Here is a 22,637-nt window from a genome sequence, read left to right as displayed (position 1 = left end):
TTTTTTATTTAACTAGGCAAGCCAGTTAAGAACAAGTTCTTATTTACAACGATGGCCAAGGAACAGTGGGTTAACTGCCTTGTCCAGGGGCAGAACGACAGATGTTTACCTTGGCAGCTCGGGGGATTCGACCTAGCAACCTTTCGATTACTGGCCCAACGCTCTAACCACCAGGCTACCTGCCTCCATGTCATCATCTTCGTCATTCCCCAGAGTCGACCAGTAACCAGAAGCTGATGCTGGAGTACGAGAAGTACCAGGAGCTGCAGCTCAAGTCGCAGCTCATGCAGGAGGGCTACGAGCGGCAGCTGCAGGCCATGGAGGACAGCAAGGGCCGCGCCCTGGAAGAGCTCACCCTCTTCTACGAAGCCAAGCTCCAGGAGAAGATGCTCATGCTGGGCCAGGTGAGGGGGGTAGAGGGTAGGGACTGGGGGTCTGGGGGTGGGCGGATGGGGCTAGGATGTACCCTGGAGGGCTCACCCTCTTGTACGAGGCCAAGCTCCATCACAAACTGTCATCAAAGATACTACTCGAGAAAATAGCAAACTCAGGGCTTCTTGATCTATCACATCCACGTTGTCATGCTGCGTCACGCGGTTGATACTGTGGCTGTTTCAACTACAGCGGGTAAAGAGGAACACACAACGGTAGGCTATAGCGAATATAACACACCAAACCACACCCGCAAAACAGCTCTCGCTCGTGGCTTCTAACATTTCTTAATGAGCAGGCGGAAAAGCCAAGTTCAGCCCCTCTTTAAGCTTGATTTTGTGTGTGTGTGTGTGTGTGTGTGTGTGTGTGTGTGTGTGTGTGTGTGTGTGTGTGTGTGTGTGTGTGTGTGTGTGTGTGTGTCTCAGTGTCAGGACGAGTCCAGGCAGCAGGTGAGGGAGTTTGAGGAGTCCAAGAAGCAGATGGAGGAGGACGGAGACCGGGAGATCCAGGACATCCGCATCAAGTACGAGAGGAAACTACGGGTAGAGAAAGAGATCAACCTGCGCCTGAAGGGAGAGACGGGCGTCATGAGGAAAAAGGTGAATGCAAAATAACAGTTATCTTCACTCTTTCGTTGCCCACTCGTATAATAACTCTAATCCACTCATTATGTAAAAACCAGACCACAGAAAAACAGAGAACACAACGACTTACTCATATCCAGTCCTCGAATGTCTTTGAAACAAAGGGTTAACTACATTCAATACATTCCATTATAAAATGCTTTTTTAGAGCTTCCACATACAGTATGTTATAGCTTCCACATACAGTATGTTACAGCTTCCACATACAGTATGTTATAGCTTCCACATACAGTACGTTATAGCTTCCACATACAGTATGTTATAGCTTCCACATACAGTATGTTATAGCTTCCACATACAGTACGTTATAGCTTCCACATACAGTATGTTACAGCTTCCACATACAGTATGTTATAGCTTCCACATACAGTATGTTACAGCTTCCACATACAGTATGTTACAGCTTCCACATACAGTATGTTACAGCTTCCACATACAGTATGTTACAGCTTCCACATACAGTATGTTACAGCTTCCACATACAGTATGTTATAGCTTCCACATACAGTATGTTACAGCTTCCACATACAGTATGTTATAGCTTCCACATACAGTATGTTATAGCTTCCACATACAGTATGTTATAGCTTCCACATACAGTATGTTATAGCTTCCACATTCAGTATGTTATAGCTTCCACATACAGTATGTTACAGCTTCCACATACAGTATGTTATAGCTTCCACATACAGTATGTTATAGCTTCCACATACAGTATGTTATAGCTTCCACATACAGTATGTTATAGCTTCCACATACAGTATGTTATAGCTTCCAAATACAGTATGTTATAGCTTCCACATACAGTATAGGCTGCTACAATATATTATATCTATGAAATATCTGTTCTATAATCTATTGAATCTCCACTTCTCATTCACACCCTTTAAACATGTCTTCTCTCTCCGGTCCCCCTCTCTGTCTTCTCCCCTCTCTGTCTTCTCCCTTCTCTGTCTTCTCCCCTGTCTGTCTTCTCCCCTCTCTGTCTTCTCCCCTCTCTGTATTCTCCCCTCTCTGTCTTCTCCCCTCTCTGTCTTCTCCCCTCTCTGTCTTCTCCCCTCTCTGTCTTCTCCCCTCTCTGTCTTCTCCCCTCTCTGTCTTTTCCCCTCTCTGTCTTCTCCCCTCTCTGTCTTCTCCCCTCTCTGTCTTCTCCCGTGACAGTTCAGCAGCCTGCAGAAGGATATAGACGACCGCAACGTGGAGATTGAGAAGCTGAGGGTGGAGCAGCAGAAGCTACGAGGGGTCATCAAGTCCCTGGAGAAGGACATCCTGGGCCTGAAGAAAGAGATCCAAGAGAGGGACGAGACCATTCAGGATAAGGTGGGTGGTGGGTGGCTGCAGGGGGATGGGGTGGGTACAGGTACTGGAGGAACCTAGGCTAGGGGAGGGTTGGAGACGCACATTGTGGGCCTGAAGAAGGAGATCCAGGAGAGAGACGAGACCATCCAAGTCAAAGTGGGGATGGACAGGGTCCTGTTCATTAGGCATCAAACAAGAGAAAAGGGACTGAGACGGAGAAAAATAAATGTTGTTTTTTGTTTTGTGTTTTTTAACAGAAACATGAGCTACTGTAGGACACGTTCTGTATAAGGGGGCTATTGGCCTCATATGTATTGGATCCACCTTCTAGCACTAGTTATTGGTAGGGAGACGAGACACTGATTATGTGAGCTTCTTCTTATGGAACATCTTTCCTAGATACAACTGAATATGTAGTACAGCATTCTTTCATAACCCAGTAAGGTCCTTAAAGGTACCTAAAGTGCAGAGTAGGGGGGTGCAATCGCACATAGAACCTTATGGCTCTGAAATGTCATTCTGGGTTCGGCCATATGGTCCTATCTGGGTTCGGCCATACGGTCCTATCTGGGTTCGGCCATACGGTCCTATCTGGGTTCGGCCATAAGGTCCTATCTGGGTTCGGCCATAAGGTCCTATCTGGGTTCGGCCATACGGTCCTATCTGGGTTCAGCCATAAGGTCCTATCTGGGTTCGGCCATACGGTCCTATCTGGGTTCGGCCATACGGTCCTATCTGGGTTCGGCCATACGGTCCTATCTGGGTTCAGCCATAAGGTCCTATCTGGGTTCGGCCATACGGTCCTATCTGGGTTCTTCCATAAGGTCCTATCTGGGTTCGGCCATGCGGTCCTATCTGGGTTCAGCCATAAGGTCCTATCTGGGTTCGGCCATACGGTCCTATCTGGGTTCAGCCATACGGTCATATCTGGGTTCGGCCATACGGTCCTATCTGGGTTCGGCCATAAGGTCCTATCTGGGTTCGGCCATAAGGTCCTATCTGGGTTCAGCCATACGGTCCTATCTGGGTTCAGCCATAAGGTCCTATCTGGGTTCAGCCATACGGTCCTATCTGGGTTCAGCCATACGGTCCTATCTGGGTTCAGCCATACGGTCCTATCTGGGTTCAGCCATACGGTCCTATCTGGGTTCAGCCATACGGTCTTATCTAGCACAGAATGTTACAATTATTTCACTTTCAATAGAAAAATACAGACATTTAATGATTACATAAAGATAAATACCCTTCTTTCTAAACACATCATCCAAAGTATGAGTTCATGTTCATCACACATTTGTTTAAGCAATAGTTCCTTAAAATGACAAATACTCTACACTGAGTGGACAAAACATTAAGGACACCTGCTCTTTCCATGACATAGACTGACCAGGTCAATCCAGGTGAAAGCTATGATCCCTCATTGATGTCACTTGTTAAATCCACTTCAATCAGTGTAGATGAAGGGGAGGAGACGGGTTAAAGAAGGATTTCTAAGCCTTGAGACATGTATTGTGTATGTGTGTCATTCAGAGGGTGAATGGGCAAGACAACTCAATATTAGGAAAGTGTTCCTAATGTTTGATAAACTCAGTGTATATCTTATGGAGAACTAGCAACATTGCTAAAGCTTAGCTCTGGAAGAGTATTTTTCTAGTCTCTGACAACCAAAGTCAGTAAACTACTTGCTAGTTATCAATAAAATGTGGTAAGTTTGTAATTTTTGTGAAATACTCCTTCCATTGAGGTTTTCCTATTGATAAAGAACAAGACAAAGACAGCATTGCTTCTCCAAAGGGCCTAAAACATGATCTAAGGCACCTGTATTTATTTGTTTTTACCTTACGTTATGCTTATGTTATGTTATGGTCAGTCTTCTGAAAAAGGTGATAAAAAATCAAAGTCATTTAAAAAGAGGACCAGAACCTATGATATCAATAATCAAGGACCTGGGACTATATGGTTCTATCTGCAGACTGTATAGTTCTGAGATAATGGGTATTGGGAACTGTTTTGTGATGTCTTCCTCTTTTTGACTCAATAAGTATATTTTCTTACATACAGTTATTTTGATTGACAACCCAGTGTTGTGTGATTAGATTGCAGATAGGACCTTATAACACCGAGTTAAAAGGTGTTTGCGCAGATGGACCTTTCTGATTTTAGATGTTTTTCATCGTAAACGTCCTTTTTTTTTTAAATCTGAGATGTCTCACATGTAAAGGACAGCATGAAGAGCAACTCTGTGAATAACTCATTTTTGACCAAAATGTCAGAACTACCACAGGTCACAAACTATCACAGTAGCTATTAGTACAACAGAGACATGTTTTGGGTTATAAAAGAGGTAACAAAACTCCTCTCCTCCTTTTTGCAGGAGAAGAGAATCTACGACCTGAAGAGGAAGAACCAGGAGCTGGAGAAGTTCAAGTTTGTCCTGGACTACAAGATCAAAGAACTGAAGAAACAGATCGAGCCCAGAGAGAACGACATCAAGGAGATGAAGGAGCAGATTCAAGAGGTGAGAGACAGAGAGTTTTTAGATGGTCTCAGTGGTCCTCTGTATCTCAGTTGGTAGAGCATGGCGCGTGCAATGTTCAATTCCCGGAACCACCAGTAGGTAAAACGCATGACTAAGTCGTTTTGGATAAAAGCATTGTCAAAATGGTGTATAATATTATATGATCATACAGGTGAGCAGCAGAAAAATCAGAAATACAGACATTCTTACTGCTGATCAAAATGCTACTATCGACATTCATAATGTTTTTACCCACCTGAATCATCAGCATTGACCGCTACATGTTCTCACTCATCGCACTTGCACATCTAACATGGGGGAAAAAGGCCACAAAAAATCCACAATTTCATATAACTGATCAAAATGCCATGACATACAGTACATTTGCCATGTTACATTTACACACGAAAGCACTCAGAATCGCCTGCATTGACCCCTCTCTAGCCCTGTATTGACCCCTCTTAGCCCTGTATTGACCCCTCTTTCTAGCCCTATATTGACCCCTCTCTAGCCCTGTATTGACCCCTCTTTCTAGCCCTATATTGACCCCTCTTTCTAGCCCTGTATTGACCCCTCTTAGCCCTGCATTGATCCCTCTCTCTAGCCCTGCATTGACCCCTCTCTCTAGCCCTGCATTGACCCCTCTCTAGCCCTCCATTGACCCCTCTCTCTAGCCCTGCATTGACCCCTCTCTCTAGCCCTGCATTGACCCCTCTCTCTAGCCCTCCGTTGACCCCTCTCTCTAGCCCTGCATTGACCCCTCTCTCTAGCCCTGCATTGACCCCTCTCTCTAGCCCTGCGTTGACCCCTCTCTCTAGCCCTGCATTGACCCCTCTCTCTAGCCCTGCGTTGACCCCTCTCTCTAGCCTTGTATTGACCCCTCTCTCTAGCCCTGCGTTGACCCCTCTCTCTAGCCTTGTATTGACCCCTCTCTCTAGCCCTGCGTTGACCCCTCTCTCTAGCCTTGTATTGACCCCTCTCTCTAGCCCTCCGTTGACCCCTCTCTCCAGCCCTCCGTTGACCCCTCTCTCCAGCCCTCCGTTGACCCCCTCTCTAGCCCTGCATTGACCCCTCTCTCTAGCCCTCCGTTGACCCCTCTCTCCAGCCCTCCGTTGACCCCATCTCTAGCCCTGCATTGACCCCTCTCTCTAGCCCTGTGTTGACCCCTCTCTCTAGCCCTGTATTGACCCCTCTCTCTAGCCTTGTATTGACCCCTCTCTCTAGCCCTCCGTTGACCCCTCTCTCTAGCCCTCCATTGACCCCTCTCTCTAGCCCTCCGTTGACCCCTCTCTCTAGCCCTCCGTTGACCCCTCTCTCTAGCCCTGTATTGACCCCTCTCTCTAACCCTCCGTTGACCCCTCTCTCTAGCCCTGCGTTGACCCCTCTCTCTAGCCTTGTATTGACCCCTCTCTCTAGCCCTGTGTTGACCCCTCTCTCTAGCCCTCCGTTGACCCCTCTCTCTAGCCCTGTATTGACCCCTCTCTCTAGCCCTCCGTTGACCCCTCTCTCTAGCCCTCCGTTGACCCCTCTCTCTAGCCCTCCGTTGACCCCTCTCTCTAGCCCTCCGTTGACCCCTCTCTCTAGCCCTGTGTTGACCCCTCTCTCTAGCCCTCCGTTGACCCCTCTCTCTAGCCCTGTGTTGACCCCTCTCTCTAGCCCTCCGTTGACCCCTCTCTCTAGCCCTCCGTTGACCCCTCTCTCTAGCCCTCCGTTGACCCCTCTCTCTAGCCCTCTGTTGACCCCTCTCTCTAGCCCTGCATTGACCCCTCTCTCTAGCCCTGCATTGATCCCTCTCTCTAGCCCTGCATTGACCCCTCTCTCTAGCCCTCCGTTGACCCCTCTCTCTAGCCCTCCGTTGACCCCTCTCTCTAGCCCTGCATTGACCCCTCTCTCTAGCCCTGCATTGACCCCTCTCTCTAGCCCTCCATTGACCCCTCTCTCTAGCCCTCCATTGACCCCTCTCTCTAGCCCTCCGTTGACCCCTCTCTCTAGCCCTCCGTTGACCCCTCTCTCTAGCCCTCCGTTGACCCCTCTCTCTAGCCCTCCGTTGACCCCTCTCTCTAGCCCTGCATTGACCCCTCTCTCTAGCCCTCCGTTGACCCCTCTCTCTAGCCCTCCGTTGACCCCTCTCTCTAGCCCTGTGTTGACCCCTCTCTCTAGCCCTCCGTTGAACCCTCTCTCTAGCCTTGTATTGACCCCTCTCTCTAGCCCTCCGTTGACCCCTCTCTCTAGCCGTCCGTTGACCCCTCTCTCTAGCCCTCCGTTGACCCCTCTCTCTAGCCCTCCATTGATCCCTCTCTCTAGCCCTGCGTTGACCCCTCTCTCTAGCCCTGCGTTGACCCCTCTCTCTAGCCCTCCGTTGACCCATCTCTCTAGCCCTCCGTTGACCCCTCTCTCTAGCCCTCCGTTGACCCCTCTCTCTAGCCCTCTATTGATCCCTCTCTCTAGCCCTGCGTTGACCCCTCTCTCTAGCCCTGCGTTGACCCCTCTCTCTAGCCCTCTGTTGACCCCTCTCTCTAGCCCTGCGTTGACCCCTCTCTCTAGCCCTGCGTTGACCCCTCTCTCTAGCCCTCCGTTGACCCCTCTCTCTAGCCTTGTGTTGACCCCTCTCTCTTGCCTTGTGTTGACCCCTCTCTCTAGCTCTGCATTGACCCCTCTCTCTAGCCCTGTGTTGACCCCTCTCTCTAGCCTTGTGTTGACCCCTCTCTCTAGCCTTGTGTTGACCCCTCTCTCTAGCCCTCCGTTGACCCCTCTCTCTAGCCTTGTGTTGACCCCTCTCTCTAGCCCTGCATTGACCCCTCTCTCTAGCCCTGCGTTGACCCCTCTCTCTAGCCCTGCGTCGACCCCTCTCTCTAGCCCTCCGTTGACCCCTCTCTAGCCCTGCATTGACCCCTCTCTCTAGCCCTGTGTTGACCCCTCTCTCTAGCCCTGCGTCGACCCCTCTCTCTAGCCCTCCGTTGACCCCTCTCTAGCCCTGCATTGACCCCTCTCTCTAGCCCTGTGTTGACCCCTCTCTCTAGCCATGTGTTGACCCTTCTCTCTAGCCCTGCATTGACCCCTCTCTCTAGCCCTGCATTGACCCCTCTCTCTAGCCCTGCATTGACCCCTCTCTCTAGCCCTCCATTGATCCCTCTCTCTAGCCCTGCGTTGACCCCTCTCTCTAGCCCTGCGTTGACCCCTCTCTCTAGCCCTGTGTTGACCCATCTCTCTATCCCTGTGTTGACCCCTCTCTCTAGCCCTGCGTTGACCCCTCTCTCTGGCCTTGTATTGACCCCTCTCTCTAGCCCTCCACTCAACACATGAGGATGCATGTAAGATGTAGGTGGACATGAATATGATGCTGCTGCAAACTGCAATAGCCTATATTGTGAGCTCATTGAGGTTGAGTACCCGGTGCTCTCTTCATAGCAGCATACCAGTAGGCTTTAAGTATAGTGTTACCTTTTCCGTTGGTAGATGGAGGCAGAGCCAGAGTAGATGGAGGGAGAGCCAGAGTAGATGGAGGGAGAGCCAGAGTAGATGGAGGGAGAGCCAGAGTAGATGGAGGGAGAGCCAGAGTAGAGTAGATGGAGGGAGAGCCAGAGTAGATGGAGGGAGAGCCAGAGTAGATGGAGGGAGGGAGAGCCAGAGTAGATGGAGGGAGAGCCAGAGTAGATGGAGAGAGAGCCAGAGTAGAGTAGATGGAGGGAGAGCCAGAGTAGATGGAGGGAGAGCCAGAGTAGATGGAGGGAGGGAGAGCCAGAGTAGATGGAGGGAGAGCCAGAGTAGATGGAGGGAGAGCCAGAGTAGATGGAGGGAGAGCCAGAGTAGATGGAGGGAAAGCCAGAGTAGATGGAGGGAGAGCCAGAGTAGATGGGGGGAGGGAGAGCCAGAGTAGATGGGGGGAGGGAGAGCCAGAGTAGATGGGGGGAGGGAGAGCCAGAGTAGATGGAGGGAGAGCCAGAGTAGATGGAGGGAGGGAGAGCCAGAGTAGATGGAGGGAGGGAGAGCCAGAGTAGATGGAGGGAGAGCCAGAGTAAATGGAGGGAGGGAGAGCCAGAGTAGATGGAGGGAGGGAGAGCCAGAGTAGATGGAGGGAGAGCCAGAGTAGATGGAGGGAGAGCCAGAGTAGATGGGGGGAGGGAGAGCCAGAGTAGATGGAGGCAGAGCCAGAGTAGATGGAGGGAGAGCCAGAGTAGATGGAGGGAGAGCCAGAGTAGATGGAGGGAGAGCCAGAGTAGATGGAGGGAAAGCCAGAGTAGATGGAGGCAGAGCCAGAGTAGATGGAGGCAGAGCCAGAGTAGATGGAGGGAGAGCCAGAGTAGATGGAGGGAGAGCCAGAGTAGATGGAGGGAGAGCCAGAGTAGATGGAGGGAGAGCCAGAGTAGATGGAGGGAGAGCCAGAGTAGATGGAGGGAGAGCCAGAGTAGATGGAGGGAGAGCCAGAGTAGATGGAGGGAAAGCCAGAGTAGATGGAGGGAGGGAGAGCCAGAGTAGATGGAGGGAGGGAGAGCCAGAGTAGATGGAGGGAGGGAGAGCCAGAGTAGATGGAGGGAGGGAGAGCCAGAGTAGATGGAGGGAGAGCCAGAGTAGATGGAGGGAGGGAGAGCCAGAGTAGATGGAGGGAGAGCCAGAGTAGATGGAGGGAGAGCCAGAGTAAATGGAGGGAGGGAGAGCCAGAGTAGATGGAGGGAGAGCCAGAGTAGATGGAGGGAGAGCCAGAGTAGATGGGGGGAGGGAGAGCCAGAGTAGATGGAGGCAGAGCCAGAGTAGATGGAGGGAGAGCCAGAGTAGATGGAGGGAGAGCCAGAGTAGATGGAGGGAGAGCCAGAGTAGATGGAGGGAAAGCCAGAGTAGATGGAGGCAGAGCCAGAGTAGATGGAGGCAGAGCCAGAGTAGATGGAGGGAGAGCCAGAGTAGATGGAGGGAGAGCCAGAGTAGATGGAGGGAGAGCCAGAGTAGATGGAGGGAGAGCCAGAGTAGATGGAGGGAGAGCCAGAGTAGATGGAGGGAGAGCCAGAGTAGATGGAGGGAGAGCCAGAGTAGATGGAGGGAAAGCCAGAGTAGATGGAGGGAGGGAGAGCCAGAGTAGATGGAGGGAGGGAGAGCCAGAGTAGATGGAGGGAGGGAGAGCCAGAGTAGATGGAGGGAAAGCCAGAGTAGATGGAGGGAGGGAGAGCCAGAGTAGATGGAGGCAGAGCCAGAGTAGATGGAGGGAGAGCCAGAGTAGATGGAGGGAGAGCCAGAGTAGATGGAGGGAGAGGCAGAGTAGATGGAGGGAGGGAGAGCCAGAGTAGATGGAGGGAGAGCCAGAGTAGATGGAGGGAGAGCCAGAGTAGATGGAGGCAGAGCCAGAGTAGATGGAGGCAGAGCCAGAGTAGATGGAGGGAGGGAGAGCCAGAGTAGATGGAGGGAAAGCCAGAGTAGATGGAGGGAAAGCCAGAGTAGATGAAGGGAAAGCCAGAGTAGATGAAGGGAAAGCCAGAGTAGATGGAGGGAGGGAGAGCCAGAGTAGATGGAGGGAGAGCCAGAGTAGATGGAGGGAGGGAGAGCCAGAGTAGATGGAGGGAGGGAGAGCCAGAGTAGATGGAGGGAGGGAGAGCCAGAGTAGATGGAGGGAGGGAGAGCCAGAGTAGATGGAGGGAGGGAGAGCCAGAGTAGATGGAGGGAAAGCCAGAGTAGATGGAGGGAGGGAGAGCCAGAGTAGATGGAGGGAGAGCCAGAGGGAGGGAGAGCCAGAGTAGATGGAGGGAGAGCCAGAGTGGATGGAGGGAGAGCCAGAGTAGATGGAGGGAGAGCCAGAGTAGATGGAGGGAGAGCCAGAGTAGATGGAGGGAGGGAGAGCCAGAGTAGATGGAGGGAGAGCCAGAGTAGATGGAGGGAGAGCCAGAGTGGATGGAGGGAGAGCCAGAGTAGATGGAGGGAGGGAGAGCCAGAGTAGATGGAGGGAGAGCCAGAGCATTGACCACTTCAGTTCTTCACTCAGTGTCACACATAAAACATTAGGAACACTTTCCTAATATGGAGTTGCACCCCCCCCCCCCCCTCCCCTTTTGTCCTCAGAAAAGTCTCAATTCGTCAGGGCATGGACTCTACAAGGTGTCAAGTGTTCCACAGGGATGCTGGCCCATGTTGACTCCAATGCTTCCCACAGTTATTAAGTTGGCTGGATGTCCTTTGGGAGGTGGACCATTCTTGATACACATGGGAAACTGTTGAACTAACGCTACACTCATTAAAAACCCACTACCCTAAGGCTGTCTCAATTCTAAAAAATATATTATTTAACCTGTCTCCTCCCCTTCAGCTACACTGATTGTAAGTAGATTTAACAAGTTACATCAATAAGGGATCAAAGCTTTCACCTGGATTCACCTGGTCATTCTATGTCACGGAAAGAGGTGTTCCTAAATAACGTTTTGTATACTCAGTTGTATGTATTGTAGCACTCATTGAGATTGACTGACTGGCCAATGGATGCTCTCTTTGTTAGATGGAGGGCGAGCTGGACCAGGTCCACAAGAGGAACACTCAGCTGGAGCTGAACATCACTGAGCTGAGACTCAAACTGAAAGCCACCGATAAGGAGATGCACAAGGAGACGCAGAGGGTGAGAGAGGCTGGAGGACGCCTGTCTGTTTTACATGAGAATTGAGGAGAATCAGAGAGGTTTTGGGGGGGATTATGGGGAGAGCGAGACAAGGCTCATACCAAATATTTCACTTCACCTCATGAAAACACTGTACATAGTAGAGAATCTTAAAGACATGGACAATAACCAACTATTCTGAAAGGGACCCCTAGCCCCTATGTAATATGCACTTGTACACTATGCATGTCTTTAACTGCTATGTACTGTATACAGTCGTGGCCAAAAGTTTTGAGAATGACACAAATATTTTTTTTTTTATATTAAAGTTTGCTGCTTCAGTGTCTTTAGATAGTTTTGTCAGATGTTACTATGGAACACTGAAGTGTCAAAGACTTTTATTGACAATTACATAAAGTTGATGCAAAGAGTCAATATTTTTTTCACAACCTCTGCAATCCGCCCTGGCATGCTGTCAATTAACTTCTGGGCCACATCCTGACTGATGGCAGCCCATTCTTGCATGATCAATGCTTGTTGGTCAGAATTTGTGGGGTTTTGTTTGTCAACCTGCCTCTTGAGGATTGACCACACGTTTTCAATGGGATTAAGGTCTGGGGGGTTTCCTGGCCATGGACCCAAAATATCGATGTTTTGTTCCCCGAGCCACTTAGTTATCACTTTTGCCTTATGGCAAGGTGCTCCATCATGCTGGAAAAGGCATTGTTCGTCACCAAACTGTTAATGGATGGTTGGGAGAAGTTGCTCCCGGAGGATGTGTTGGTACCATTCTTTATTCATGGCTGTGTTCTTAGGCAAAATTGTGGGTGAGCCCACTCCGTTGGAGTTTACTTTACTGTTGGCATGACACAGGACTGATGGTAGCGCTCACCTTGTCTTCTCCGGACAAGCTTTTTTCCAGATGCCCCAAACAATTGGAAAGGGGATTCATCAGAGAAAATGACTTTACCCCAGTCCTCAGCAGTCCAATCCCTGTACCTTTTGCAGAATATCAGTCTGTCCCTGATGTTCTTCCTGGAGAGAAGTGGCTTCTTTGCTGCACTTCTTGACACCAGGCCATCCTCCAAAAGTCTTTGCCTCACTGTGCGTACAGATGCACTCACACCTGCCTGCTGCCATTCCTGAGCAAGCTCTGTACTGGTGGTGCCACGATCTTGCAGCTGAATCAACTTTAGGAGACGGTCCTGGCGCTTGCTAGACTTTCTTGGGCGCCTTGAAGCCTTCTTCACAACAATTGAACCGCTCTCCTTGAAGTTCTTGACGATCCGATAAATGGTTGATTTAGGTGCAATCTTACTGGCAGCAATATCCTTGCCTGTGAAGCCCTTTTTGTGCAAAGCAATGATGAGGGCACGTGTTTCCTTGCTGGTAACCATGGTTGACAGAGGAAGAACAATGATTCCAAGCACCACCTTTCTTTTGAAGCTTCCAGTCTGTTATTCGAACTCAATCAGCATGACAGAGTGATCTCCAGCCTTCTCCTCGTCAACACTCACACCTGTGTTAACGAAAGATTCATTGATGTCAGCTGGTCCTTTTGTGGCAGGGCTGAAATGCAGTGGAAATGTTTTTTGGAGATTCAGTTCATTTGCATGGCAAAGAGAGACTTTGCAATTAATTGCAATTCATCTGATCACTCTTCATAACATTCTGGAGAATATTCAATTTGCCATCATACAAACTTAGGCAGCAGACTTTGTGAAAATTAATATTTGTGTCATTCTCAAAAGTTTTGGCCACGACTGTACTCTCATGAGGTTGAATGGAAGATATAGTTAGAGCAGGGGGTCTCCGATAGGTAGATCGCCAGCTACCAGCCCAAAGACGAGCAGCTCGCCAATCTCAAAGTACATACATTTTTTAATGTGTTCCGTATTTCTTTAACCTTTTATTTAGCTAGGCAAGTCAGTTAAAGAACAAATTCTTATTTACAATGACGGCCTGCCCCCGGCCAAACCCTAACCCGGACAGCGCTGGGCCAATTGTGCACTGCCCTATGTTATTCCCGATCACGGCCGGTTGTGATACAGACCGGGATCGAATCAGGGTCTGTAGTTACACCTCTAGCACTGAGATGCAGTACCTTCGACTGCTGCGCCACTCGGGAACCATCAGACTGTCATAAACATAAAACTCCCAGCTACTATCCAAACAAAGCCACATTGAGATTATCCCACCCCTGGTTAGACACGTAACACAATATCTGCCTATTCATTTCCAGCAATATTGCCCGTCTGTCTCTGTTTGATGCGTGCGTCAGGCCTTATGTAGCCAGTTAGCGATGCTAATGATAACCAGTGTCTTGTTTGTTGACAAAAAAGGCTACAAAATCCTTCTCAGCTAAATGTAAACTGCAAAGTAGGCATACCTGACAGAAAGATATCATCATTATTTGTATCAGTTGGGTGGCAATTGATTTGCTAACTCTGCCATGACATGTGCTGCAGCAGTAGGCCTAACAGCAGAAACATCGCTAGACCGACACGTTCCTCTCTTGCTAGATGCACAATTAAAGGGGAATTACACTAAAAAATCGAATTTTTATTTTTTTCAGACCCAACAAATTTTCTTCTGATATGATTTAAGCATTGACATGGACTCAGAAAATATTTTTCTTTCTTTCAATTAACATTTTTAATATTGAGAGTAAAAAAAATCCCAAACCAGGAAAAATAAAAACAGAAAAACAGATTTCAGAAAAATACAAAAGAGAATTTTATGGGGCCTGTCATGCCAAATTCTGTTTATTAACCATTATATTACCAGGTATATTGACAGAAAATGCATACAGTTGAAGTCGGAAGTTTACATACACTTAGGTTGGAGTCATTAAAACTTGTTTTTCAACCACTCCACAAATTTCTTGTTAACAAACTATAGTTTTGGCAAGTCGGTTAGGATATCTACTTTGTGCATGACACGTAATTTTTCCAACAATTGTATACAGAAAAATTATTTCACTTATAATTCACTGTATCACAATTCCAGTGGGTCAGAAGTTTGCATACACTAAGTTGACTGTGCCTTTAAACAGCTTGGAAAATTCCAGAAAATGATGTCATGACTTTAGAAGCTTCTGATAGGCTAATTGACACCATTTGAGTCAATTGGAGGTGTACCTGTGGATGTATTTCAAGGCCTACCTTCAAACTCAGTGTCTCTTTGCTTGACATCATGGGAAAATCAAAAGAAATCAGCCAAGACCTCAGATTTAAAAAAAATTGTCGACCTCCACAAGTCTGGTTCATCCTTGGGAGCAATTTCCAAATGCCTGAAGGTACCACGTTCATCTGTACAAACAATAGTACTCAAGTATAAACACCATGGGACCACGCAGCCGTCATACCGCTCAGGAAGGAGATGCGTTCAGACTCCTAGAGATGAACGTACTTTGGTGCGAAAAGTGCAAATCAATCCCAGAACAACAGCAAAGGTCCTTGTGAAGATGCTGGAGGAAACAGGTACAAAAGTATCTATATCCACAGTAAAACGAGTCCTATATCGACATAACCTGAAAGGCCACCCAGCAAGGAAGTGCTCCAAACTGCCATAAAAAGTCAGACTACGGTTTGCAACTGCACATGGGGACAAAGATCGTACTTTTTGGAGAAATGTCCTCTGGTCTGATGAAACAAAAATAGAACTGTTTGGCCATAATGACCATCGTTATGTTTGGAGGAAAAAAGGGGGAGGCTTGCAAGCTGAAGAACACCATCCCAACCGTGAAGCACGGGGGGGGGGTGGCGGCAGCATCATGTTGTGGGGGTGCTTTGCTGCAGGAGGGACTGGTGCACTTCACTAAATAGATGGCATCATGAGGGAGGAAAATGATGTGGCTATATTGAAGCAACATCTTAAGACATCAGTCAGGAAGTTAAAACTTGGTCGCAAATGGGTCTTCCAAATGGACAATGATCCCAAGCATACTTCCAAAGTTGTGGCAAAATGGCTTAAGGACAACAAAGTCAAGGTATTGGAGTGGCCATCACAAAGCCCTGATCTCAATCCTATAGAAAATTTGTGGGCAGAACTGAAAAAGCATGTGCGAGCAAGGAGGCCTACAAACCTGACTCAGTTACACCAGCTCTGTCAAGAGGAATGGGCCAAAATTCACCCAACTTATTGTGGGAAGCTTGTGGAAAGCTACCTGAAATGTTTGACTTAAGACAGGGAATTTTTACTAGGATTAAATGTCAGGAATTGTGAAAAACTGAGTTTAAATGTATTTGGCTAAGGTGTATGTAAACTTCCGACTTCAACTGTATATTGTACACTAAGGTCCCGGGGAAGAGTTGCAGGGTAGGATATAATGTGCCTATTTGAAAGCATTAAAAAAAATTGTAGCTCGCAAACTTTCATTTTTTATAAAGTATCTCTCATGTTAGATAAGGTTGGAGACCGCTGAGTTAGACTATATAGGCCTAGTTCAAAGACATAGCCCAATGTTTACATATTTTGCATTACTCATCTCATATGTATATACTGTATTCTATACTATTCTATTGTATCTTAGTCTATGCCGCTCTGACATTGCTCATCCACATATTTATATATTCTTAATTTCTTCCTTTACTTTAGATTTGTGTGTGTTGTTGTGGAATTGTTAGATATTACTGCACTGTCGGAGCTAGAAACACAAGCATTTTGCTACACTCGCAATAACATCTGGTGAACACGTGTATGTGACCAATAACATCTGGTGAACACGTGTATGTGACCAATAACATCTGCTGAACACGTATATGTGACCAATAACATCTGCTGAACACGTGTATGTGACCAATAACATCTGGTGAACACGTGTATGTGACCAATAACATCTGCTGAACACGTGTATGTGACCAATAACATCTGGTGAACACGTATATGTGACCAATAACATCTGCTGAACACGTGTATGTGACCAATAACATCTGGTGAACACGTGTATGTGACCAATAACATCTGCTGAACACGTATATGTGACCAATAACATCTGCTGAACACGTGTATGTGACCAATAACATCTGGTGAACACGTGTATGTGACCAATAACATCTGGTGAACACGTGTATGTGACCAATAACATCTGGTGAACACGTGTATGTGACCAATAACATCTGCTGAACACGTGTATGTGACCAATAACATCTGGTGAACACGTATATGTGACCAATAACATCTGCTGAACACGTGTATGTGACCAATAACATCTGGTGAACATGTGTATGTGACCAATAACATCTGCTGAACATGTGTATGTGACCAATAACATCTGGTGAACACGTGTATGTGACCAATAACATCTGCTGAACACGTGTATGTGACCAATAACATCTGGTGAACACGTGTATGTGACCAATAACATCTGCTGAACACGTGTATGTGACCAATAACATCTGGTGAACACGTGTATGTGACCAATAACATCTGCTGAACACGTGTATGTGACCAATAACATCTGGTGAACACGTGTATGTGACCAATAACATCTGGTGAACACGTGTATGTGACCAATAACATCTGGTGAACACGTGTATGTGACCAATAACATCTGCTGAACATGTGTATGTGACCAATAACATCTGCTGAACATGTGTATGTGACCAATAACATCTGGTGAACACGTGTATGTGACCAATAACATCTGCTGAACACGTGTATGTGACCAATAACATCTGCTGAACACGTGTATGTGACCAATAACATTTGATTTTGATTTGATGATGTACATAAACAAAGTATATGAATATATCTGTCGGGTAATTCCAGAAACCATCATTGTGTACTCTTTACCCAGGTGAGGGACGTGGAGGCCCTGGTACGCAGGTTCAAGACAGACCTCCATAACTGTGTAGGCTTCATCCAGGAGCCTAAGAGGTTAAAGGATAATATCAGAGAGCTCTATGATCACTACGTCCAGCAGAGTGATGTGGTGAGATGGCTATACGTGCCAGTGGACGCACGCACGCACACACACGCACGCACGCACGCACACACACACACACGCACGCACACACACACACACACACACACTAAAAAGTATTCTGTGTGGAAGGTTATGGCAGAACGAGACAGGACGATGATGCGCGCACACACACACACACACACACACACACACACACACACACACACACACACAGATACATATACACACACGCACTCAAGTGCTGCTCTGCATGCTGGCTCACAGACACACACTTAACACAGATTAGTTGGATGCAATACTAAAATGTTTTTGATAAAGTACCACTTTAAGGGAATTAATTACCAGTTAGCATCCGGCATAAATATTCAGGAAACACAACACACATGCTAGTAAAATTAATGTTTGTGTGTGTGTAATGTCTGTGTGTAATGTGTGTGTGTTGAGGTGGACATAGTGGGTGTGGACGCAGACATCCAGAGGGAGTACAGTCGTCAGAGGGAACACCTGGAGAGGAATGTGGCGTCTCTGAAGAGGAAGCTGGCCAAAGACACAGAGGTCCACCGGACAGACAACGTCAAGATCATGAAGGTGGGAGGGAGAGACGCTCGCTAACACCAACCGAAGCCCCGTTGGCAAAATGAGTTGGGAAAAGCCATCGGTCTGAGAAGACAATGCTTCAACGTGATAACCAGGGTTGTGTTCAGTAAGGCACACTGTAGCAAAACATGTTGTAACCGAAAACGAAAATCTGTTCTTATTAGATAAATTCAGGTAGGACCTACCCAGTTCAAAAGGTTTTCCCCGACTGAACATTACTTTTCAACCAGGAAACTACTACCCAATTTTGAGAGCTGGGAATTTACCTTCCATGATATATAGTGTGGTTTATTCACATTCCATATTCCACTAATTCAATTCCACTGATATTTCAAAATCCTAATTTCAGTTTAGCACTGATGTTCAGTTTCATGTCTCTTTTCCAGGAGAACGTGTCTCTGATAAAGGAGATCAATGATCTGAGGCGGGAGCTGCGTCTGGTGAGGACTCAGGTCCACGACTATAAGAGCCAAATGGGCATCAGCAAAAAGAAACTGAGCTCCTCAGACCTCACTGGTGACTGGACCCTCACACACAACAATATCTGATATTCACTATAACCCAGATAACAGTTTGACCTGAGAGTTTGTTTTATCGGTTCATCCTGCGTTCACACTTCTGACCTTATTTGACCTTTTTGTTCCGTCTTCAATAATGGAATCCTTTTTGGAAAAAACATTCTGCAAACTTTGTTGCAAACGCTTAGCTAGTAAATTTATCCCCAGTTCATCTTCAATAGTTTTGAATGTTTTCTTGTTTCTATGTAATGATGGAACAACTTCCCATGCGTTCTAAAATGAAAGAAATTAATTCATAAATTAACATTCATGCAAGAAAAAGTATGATATGACCCTCTTGACCACTCTGCGTCACCGTAGTGTAAACCTAACCTCTGACCTCTGTGTCCCCATAGCGCTGACCTCTGACCTCTGTATCCCCATAGCGCTGACCTCTGTATCCCCATAGCGCTGACCTCTGTATCCACATAGCGCTGACCTCTGTATCCCCATAGCGCTGACCTCTGACCTCTGTGTCCCCATAGCGCTGACCTCTGACCTCTGTATCCCCATAGCGCTGACCTCTGTATCCACATAGCACTGACCTCTGTATCCCCATAGCGCTGACCTCTGACCTCTGTATCCCCATAGCGCTGACCTCTGACCTCTGTATCCCCATAGCGCTGACCTCTGTATCCACATAGCACTGACCTCTGTGTCCCCATAGCGCTGACCTCTGACCTCTGTATCCCCATAGCGCTGACCTCTGTGTCCCCATAGCGCTGACCTCTGACCTCTGTATCCCCATAGCACTGACCTCTGTGTCCCCATAGCGCTGACCTCTGACCTCTGTGTCCCCATAGCGCTGACCTCTGACCTCTGTATCCCCATAGCGCTGACCTCTGACCTCTGTATCCACATAGCACTGACCTCTGTATCCCCATAGCGCTGACCTCTGTATCCCCATAGCGCTGACCTCTGTATCCCCATAGCGCTGACCTCTGACCTCTGTATCCCCATAGCGCTGACCTCTGACCTCTGTATCCCCATAGCGCTGACCTCTGTATCCACATAGCACTGACCTCTGTATCCCCATAGCGCTGACCTCTGTATCCCCATAGCGCTGACCTCTGACCTCTGTGTCCCCATAGCACTGACCTCTGTATCCACATAGCACTGACCTCTGTATCCCCATAGCGCTGACCTCTGACCTCTGTGTCCCCATAGCGCTGACCTCTGTATCCACATAGCGCTGACCTCTGACCTCTGTGTCCCCATAGCGCTGACCTCTGACCTCTGTGTCCCCATAGCGCTGACCTCTGACCTCTGTATCCACATAGCACTGATCTCTGTATCCCCATAGCGCTGACCTCTGTATCCCCATAGCGCTGACCTCTGACCTCTGTATCCCCATAGCGCTGACCTCTGACCTCTGTATCCACATAGCACTGACCTCTGTATCCCCATAGCGCTGACCTCTGTATCCCCATAGCGCTGACCTCTGTATCCCCATAGCGCTGACCTCTGACCTCTGTATCCCCATAGCGCTGACCTCTGACCTCTGTATCCCCATAGCGCTGATCTCTGTATCCACATAGCACTGACCTCTGTATCCCCATAGCGCTGACCTCTGTATCCCCATAGCGCTGACCTCTGACCTCTGTGTCCCCATAGCACTGACCTCTGTATCCACATAGCACTGACCTCTGTATCCCCATAGCGCTGACCTCTGACCTCTGTGTCCCCATAGCGCTGACCTCTGTATCCACATAGCGCTGACCTCTGACCTCTGTGTCCCCATAGCGCTGACCTCTGTGTCCCCATAGCGCTGACCTCTGACCTCTGTATCCACATAGCACTGACCTCTGTATCCCCATAGCGCTGACCTCTGACCTCTGTATCCACATAGCACTGACCTCTGTATCCCCATAGCGCTGACCTCTGTATCCCCATAGCGCTGACCTCTGTATCCCCATAGCGCTGACCTCTGACCTCTGTATCCCCATAGCGCTGACCTCTGACCTCTGTATCCCCATAGCGCTGACCTCTGTATCCACATAGCACTGACCTCTGTATCCCCATAGCGCTGACCTCTGTATCCCCATAGCGCTGACCTCTGACCTCTGTGTCCCCATAGCACTGACCTCTGTATCCACATAGCACTGACCTCTGTATCCCCATAGCGCTGACCTCTGACCTCTGTGTCCCCATAGCGCTGACCTCTGTATCCACATAGCGCTGACCTCTGACCTCTGTGTCCCCATAGCGCTGACCTCTGACCTCTGCGTCCCCATAGCGCTGACCTCTGACCTCTGTATCCACATAGCACTGACCTCTGTATCCCCATAGTGCTGACCTCTGTATCCCCATAGCACTGACCTCTGTATCCCCATAGCGCTGACCTCTGTATCCCCATAGCGCTGACCTCTGACCTCTGTATCCCCATAGCACTGACCTCTGTATCCCCATAGCACTGACCTCTGTATCCCCATAGCACTGACCTCTGTATCCCCATAGCACTGACCTCTGTATCCCCATAGCACTGACCTCTGTATCCCCATAGCGCTGACCTCTGACCTCTGTATCCCCATAGCGCTGACCTCTGTATCCCCATAGCACTGACCTCTGTATCCCCATAGCGCTGACCTCTGTGGAAGGGAGGGGTTTGGTGGCGAGGCTGAATTTCGAGGAGGAAGCGGAGCGTATCATCCAGCTGCAGCGCGGGGAGATCCAGAGGCTGAAGATGCAGATGCAGGTCCAGGTCCACTCCCTAAGACCCCCCTCTAGCAGCACCAAGCTGCCCGTACTCACCACTTGATCCTGGGGGAGGAGAGGAGGAGGAGGAGGAGGAGGTTGGAGAGGGGTTGTGATGGTTAACACGAGTTAAGAGTTATTGGTTAAAAGCTAAAAGTTATTGTTTTTCTTTAAAATCATTTAGCAGAGTTTGATTGAGCTTGCCTGGCACAATGGAGTGAGTAGAACAGACCATAAACGTGCATATCCAGCATTCCAGGTTGGCTCAATCAAACGCTGAGCGAAAATAAATACTATTTGAACCCAGGTCTGATTAGGATCCTGAAGGAACTCAGTTTTAATGGAATGAACCTTGGTGGACATGAACAGTAGACTTGGCATATACCCAATGAACTACATACATGTAGAGATACATGTACTGATTATACACGGAGGTAGCTGAGGGCATCTAGCCTGGTCCCAGATCTGTTTGTGCTGATTTGCATGACAACGATCATAGGAGTTGGCTATACAGCACAAACTGATCTGGGACCAGGCTAGAAGCCACCTGCAGAAACACAGGGCCAGGGGATTGATCAGGTGGTCTGCCCACAATATCTATCACATAGTCACACTGAGTGAAAACACAATTTCAACAGTCAAATACGAGCAGAGAGTATTTATATTATATAGTCGGGCAATAAGAAGCTATTTGTGTTATGTGTGTTGTAAATAAAGATTTTACAATTTTTCCTGAAATATGTGTTTGGATGTATTACATATCGTGTGGGGTGGCAGGTAGCCTAGTGGACTAGAGCGTTGGACTTGTAACCGAAAGGTTGCAAGATCGAATCCCTGAGCTGACAAAGTAAAAATCTGTTCTGCCCCTGAACAAGGCAGTTAACACACTGTTCCTAGGCCATAATGGAAAATAAGAATTTGTTCATAACTGACTTGCCTAGTTAAATAAAGTAAAAATGTAAGAGACCATCCTCTTACAATGGGAAGTATAAGGTCATACTGAGAATTAGCTCCCTGGATGCAATTCCTATGGCTTCCACGGGGTGTCAGCAGTCTATGTTCATTGTTTCAGGCTTGTAACTTCAAAAACAAATAAGAAATATCACTTTTAGTACAGGGACACAGTCTTAGAAATTCGTGTTTGCGCAAGCTATGAAGACAGGACGCACCTGCTAAAATTGGTTTTCTATTGAACATACATCTTTCCGTAAGAAATATTATAGTTTGTTTACATTTTAGGGTTTAAGTTTAGGGGTAGGTTTTCGGATTCCTTTCTCTGCATGTTGAACGAGTGGGTTACTCAAATCGATGGCGCCAACTAAACAGACTTTTTGAGATATAAAGAAGGATTTTATCTAACAAAACGACACTACATTTTATAGTTGGGACCCTTTGGATG

At 47.8% G+C, this 22,637-nt stretch overlaps 1 protein-coding gene across 1 annotated transcript in view; it reads left to right on the top strand.

The window, feature by feature from the left end:
* The window catches only part of LOC139560384 (cilia- and flagella-associated protein 57-like), a 41,268-nt gene extending 19,294 nt beyond the window's left edge, over positions 1 to 21,974 (top strand). The window contains exons 15-23 of the mRNA XM_071377090.1: positions 214 to 404; positions 858 to 1,031; positions 2,238 to 2,396; positions 4,750 to 4,893; positions 11,366 to 11,482; positions 17,262 to 17,396; positions 17,835 to 17,978; positions 18,374 to 18,503; positions 21,124 to 21,974. Of these exons, the coding sequence (XP_071233191.1) occupies positions 214 to 404; positions 858 to 1,031; positions 2,238 to 2,396; positions 4,750 to 4,893; positions 11,366 to 11,482; positions 17,262 to 17,396; positions 17,835 to 17,978; positions 18,374 to 18,503; positions 21,124 to 21,302 (1,373 nt within the window). The 3' untranslated portion in view covers positions 21,303 to 21,974. The remainder of the gene's footprint in view (positions 1 to 213; positions 405 to 857; positions 1,032 to 2,237; positions 2,397 to 4,749; positions 4,894 to 11,365; positions 11,483 to 17,261; positions 17,397 to 17,834; positions 17,979 to 18,373; positions 18,504 to 21,123) is intronic.
* The last annotated feature ends 663 nt before the right edge of the window (positions 21,975 to 22,637 follow it).

This window comes from Salvelinus alpinus, chromosome 30 (assembly GCF_045679555.1).
Source record: "Salvelinus alpinus chromosome 30, SLU_Salpinus.1, whole genome shotgun sequence".
NCBI lineage: Eukaryota > Metazoa > Chordata > Actinopteri > Salmoniformes > Salmonidae > Salvelinus > Salvelinus alpinus.
Note: the sequence above shows the minus strand (reverse complement) of the source record. Positions and strands in the feature narration are given on the sequence as shown.